The 4,343-nt window shown below is 47.7% G+C and overlaps 1 protein-coding gene across 1 annotated transcript in view; it reads left to right on the forward strand.

The window, feature by feature from the left end:
• Nucleotides 1-739: 739 nt before the first annotated feature.
• LOC106594486 (E3 ubiquitin-protein ligase TRAF7) overlaps nt 740-4,343 on the forward strand; it is a gene marked incomplete at its 5' end in the record, with an annotated part of 30,823 nt that continues 27,219 nt past the window's right edge. Inside the window, 6 exons of the mRNA XM_045713174.1 lie at nt 740-889; nt 1,492-1,584; nt 1,908-1,941; nt 3,245-3,421; nt 3,462-3,525; nt 3,952-4,086. Of these exons, the coding sequence (XP_045569130.1) occupies nt 740-889; nt 1,492-1,584; nt 1,908-1,941; nt 3,245-3,421; nt 3,462-3,525; nt 3,952-4,086 (653 nt within the window). The remainder of the gene's footprint in view (nt 890-1,491; nt 1,585-1,907; nt 1,942-3,244; nt 3,422-3,461; nt 3,526-3,951; nt 4,087-4,343) is intronic.

Raw genomic sequence — 4,343 nt, forward strand, 5'->3', positions numbered from 1 at the left:
TATAGCCTGGTACCCCGTGTATATATAGCCTGGTACCCCGTGTATATATAGCCTGGTACCCCGTGTATATATAGCCTGGTACCCCGCGTATATATAGCCTGGTACCCCGTGTATATATAGCCTGGTACCCCGTGTATATATAGCCTGGTACCCCGTGTATATATAGCCTGGTACCCCGTGTATATATAGCCTGGTACCCCGTGTATATAGCCTGGTAGCCTGTTCTATGTTCCTTCTCTCTGTGTTGTTTAAAGGACCCTTAAACGTTTCTCTGTTAGTCCACCTGTTGTTTAACAAAGCATGTAATGAATAGATTTGATTTGCAGGTTCACTCTGGACAATGCAGCATAAGAGCTGGTGTAATATATCTTCAATTTTCTCTCTCTGTCTCTCGCTCTCTCTGTCTCTCGCTCTCTCTGTCTCTCGCTCTCTCTGTCTCTCGCTCTCTCTGTCTCTCGCTCTCTCTGTCTCTCGCTCTCTCTGTCTCTCGCTCTCTCTGTCTCTCGCTCTCTCTGTCTCTCGTCTCTCTCTGTCTCTCGCTCTCTCTGTCTCTCGCTCTCTGTCTCGCTCTCTCTGTCTCTCGCTCTCTCTCGCTCTTCTCTGTCTCTCGCTCTCTCTGTCTCTCGCTCTCTCTGTCTCTCGCTTCTCTGTCTCTCGCTCTCTCTGTCTCTCGCTCTCTCTGTCTCTCGCTCTCTCTCTGTCTCTCGCTCTCTCTCTGTCTCTCGCTCTCTCTCTGTCTCTCGCTCTCTCTCTGTCTCTCTCCCCCCCCCAGCTCCCCATCAGCACCCCGAGGCGTTCTGACTCTGCCATCTCGGTGCGTTCCCTCCTCTCTGAGTCCAACATGTCTCTCCGCTCAACCTTCTCTCTTCACGAGGACGACGACGACACGGTACGTGCTAAAGATGCTAACAATTCTTCAACATCAAATATGCTAACGTGACGCTATCGATGCCAGTGTTAACTGGATGCTATCGATGCTAACGTTACCCCAGTGCTATCGATGCTAACGTTACCCCAGTGCTATCGATGCTAACGTTACCCCAGTGCTATCGATGCTAACGGTACCCCAGTGCTATCGATGCTAACGATGCTGACGATACCCCAGTGCTAACGATACCCCAGTGCCATCGATGCTGGTGTTACCTGAATGCTAACTATGCTAGTGTTACCTGAGTGCTAACTATGCTAGTGTTACCTGAGTGCTAACTATGCTAGTGTTACCTGAGTGCTAACTATGCTAGTGTTACCTGAGTGCTAACTATGCTAGTGTTACCTGAGTGCTAACTATGCTAGTGTTACCTGAGTGCTAACTATGCTGAGTGTTGCCTGAGTGCTAACTATGCTAGTGTTACCTGAGTGCTAACTATGCTAGTGTTACCTGAGTGCTAACTATGCTAGTGTTACCTGAGTGCTAACTATGCTAGTGTTACCTGAATGCTAACTATGCTAGTGTTACCTGAGTGCTAACTATGCTAGTGATGTTGTGTGTAGGAGCCCCTGGTGTTTGCAGAGCAGCCGTCAGTGAAGCTGTGTTGTCAACTCTGCTGCAGCGTCTTCAAAGATCCTGTCATCACCACCTGTGGGGTGAGATAAACCATCCCCCAGCCTCTCCTCTCACCCCTCCTCACCCCTCCTCTCCTCTCACCTCCTCTCCTCTCCCCTCCTCTCCTCACCCCTCCTCTCCCCTCCTCTCCTCTCCCCTCCTCTCCTCACCCCTCCTCACCTCTCCTCTCCTCTCACCTCCTCTCCTCTCCTCACCCCTCCTCTCACCTCTCCTCTCCTCTCCTCTCCTCACCCTCCTCTCCTCACCCCCTCCTCTCCTCACCCCTGTTTGTCGTCCTCTCCTCACCCCTGTTTGTCCTCCTCACCCCTCTCCCTCATTGACCTCTGTCTGTCTCTCCCTCCAGCACACCTTCTGCAGACGATGTGCCTTGACCTCCGGTAGGAGACTTTACCTGCCTACACTGTTGGTTTATAGTTACCTTTATAGTTACCTTTATAGTTACCTTTATAGTTACCTTTATAGTTACCTTCTCCCTCTCTCCTCTCCACTGTTGGTTAATAGTTACCTTTATAGTTACCTTTATAGTTACCTTTATAGTTACCTTTATAGTTACCTTCTCCCTCTCTCCCCTCCACTGTTGGTTTATAGTTACCTTTATAGTTACCTTTATAGTTACCTTTATAGTTACCTTTATAGTTGCCTTTATAGTTGCCTTTATAGTTACCTTTATAGTTGCCTTTATAGTTACCTTTATAGTTACCTTCTCCCTCTCTCCCCTTCACTGTTGGTTAATAGTTACCTTTATAGTTGCCTTTATAGTTGCCTTTATAGTTGCCTTTATAGTTGCCTTTATAGTTGCCTTTATAGTTGCCTTTATAGTTGCCTTTATAGTTACCTTTATAGTTACCTTTATAGTTACCTTCTCCCCTTCACTGTTGGTTAATAGTTACCTTTATAGTTACCTTTATAGTTACCTTTATAGTTACCTTTATAGTTGCCTTTATAGTTGCCTTTATAGTTGCCTTTATAGTTGCCTTTATAGTTACCTTTATAGTTACCTTTATAGTTACCTTCTCCCCTTCACTGTTGGTTAATAGTTACCTTTATAGTTACCTTTATAGTTACCTTCTCCCCTTCACTGTTGGTTAATAGTTACCTTTATAGTTACCTTTATAGTTACCTTTATAGTTACCTTTATAGTTACCTTCTCCCTCTCTCCCCTTCACTGTTGGTTAATAGTTACCTTTATAGTTGCCTTTATAGTTGCCTTTATAGTTGCCTTTATAGTTGCCTTTATAGTTGCCTTTATAGTTGCCTTTATAGTTACCTTTATAGTTACCTTTATAGTTACCTTCTCCCCTTCACTGTTGGTTAATAGTTACCTTTATAGTTACCTTTATAGTTACCTTCTCCCCTTCACTGTTGGTTAATAGTTACCTTTATAGTTACCTTTATAGTTACCTTTATAGTTACCTTCTCCCCTTCACTGTTGGTTAATAGTTACCTTTATAGTTACCTTTATAGTTACCTTTATAGTTACCTTTATAGTTACCTTTATAGTTACCTTCTCCCTCTCTCCCCTCCACTGTTGGTTAATAGTTACCTTTCCAGCATCACATGTAATGTTAAAGCAAATTGTTTTTACATTTGTTTGTATCTCTCTCCCTTTCCATCTCCCCCTCTCTCTTTCTCCACCCTCTCTCTCCCTCTCTCTCCCTCTCCCTCTCTCCCCCCCTCCAGATAAATGTCCAGTGGACACGGCTAAGTTAACGGTGGTGGTGAACAACATAGCTGTAGCAGAACAGATAGGAGAGCTGTTTATCCACTGTAAATACGGCTGTCGGCTTCTCAACACCGCCAGCCCCGCTTCCCCTAACTGGGCCGGTGGAGGGGCTTCCCTAACGGGGCTGGAGGAGGGCCTACCGCTAGTAGGGCGAAGGGACACCTAAGATGGGAGGACCTGGGAACTTTGAAGTGGATCCAATGGGGTGTCCTTTTACCATCAAGCTCACCACACGCAGGTACGGGCTGGAAATGTTACTTTGGGTTTAGCTATGGGGGGGGGTCTGACGAGGAGACGAGTCTATGGGGGGGTCTGACGAGGAGACGAGTCTATGGGGGGTCTGACGAGGAGACGAGTCTATGGGGGGGTCTGACGAGGAGACGAGTCTATAGGGGGGTCTGACGAGGAGACGAGTCTATAGGGGGGTCTGACGAGGAGACGAGTCTATAGGGGGGTCTGACGAGGAGACGAGTCTATGGGGGGTCTGACGAGGAGACGAGTCTATAGGGGGGTCTGACGAGGAGACGAGTCTATAGGGGGGGGTCTGACGAGGAGACGAGTCTATAGGGGGGGGGGTCTGACGAGGAGACGAGTCTATAGGGGGGTCTGACGAGGAGACGAGTCTATGGGGGGGTGTGACCTGATGTTGACCTCTGACCTGTAGGGAGCACGAGGTGAGCTGTGACTACCGTCCGGTTCGCTGTCCCAACAACCCCTCCTGTCCTCCTCTGCTCACCATGAACCTGGAGGGACACCTGAAGGAATGCGAACACATCAAGTGTCCTCACTCCAAATACGGGTAGGTCGCACACACACCCCCCAGGGTTTCCGTTAGCAACAGCATTGAGTCGGTCACGTTCTCCTCTCTGGTGTCTCAGTTCCTCCTCCTCCCAGAACAGCATTGAGTCACGTTCTCCTCTCTGGTGTCTCAGTTCCTCCTCCCAGAACAGTATTGAGTCACGTTCTCCTCTCTGGTGTCTCAGTTCTTCCTCCATCAGAAAGTTTTCACACCCCTTGACTTGTTCCACATTTTGTTGTGTTACAGCTGGGAATTCA

The sequence above is a fragment of the Salmo salar genome, unplaced genomic scaffold (assembly GCF_905237065.1).
Source record: "Salmo salar unplaced genomic scaffold, Ssal_v3.1, whole genome shotgun sequence".
NCBI classification, from domain to species: domain Eukaryota; kingdom Metazoa; phylum Chordata; class Actinopteri; order Salmoniformes; family Salmonidae; genus Salmo; species Salmo salar.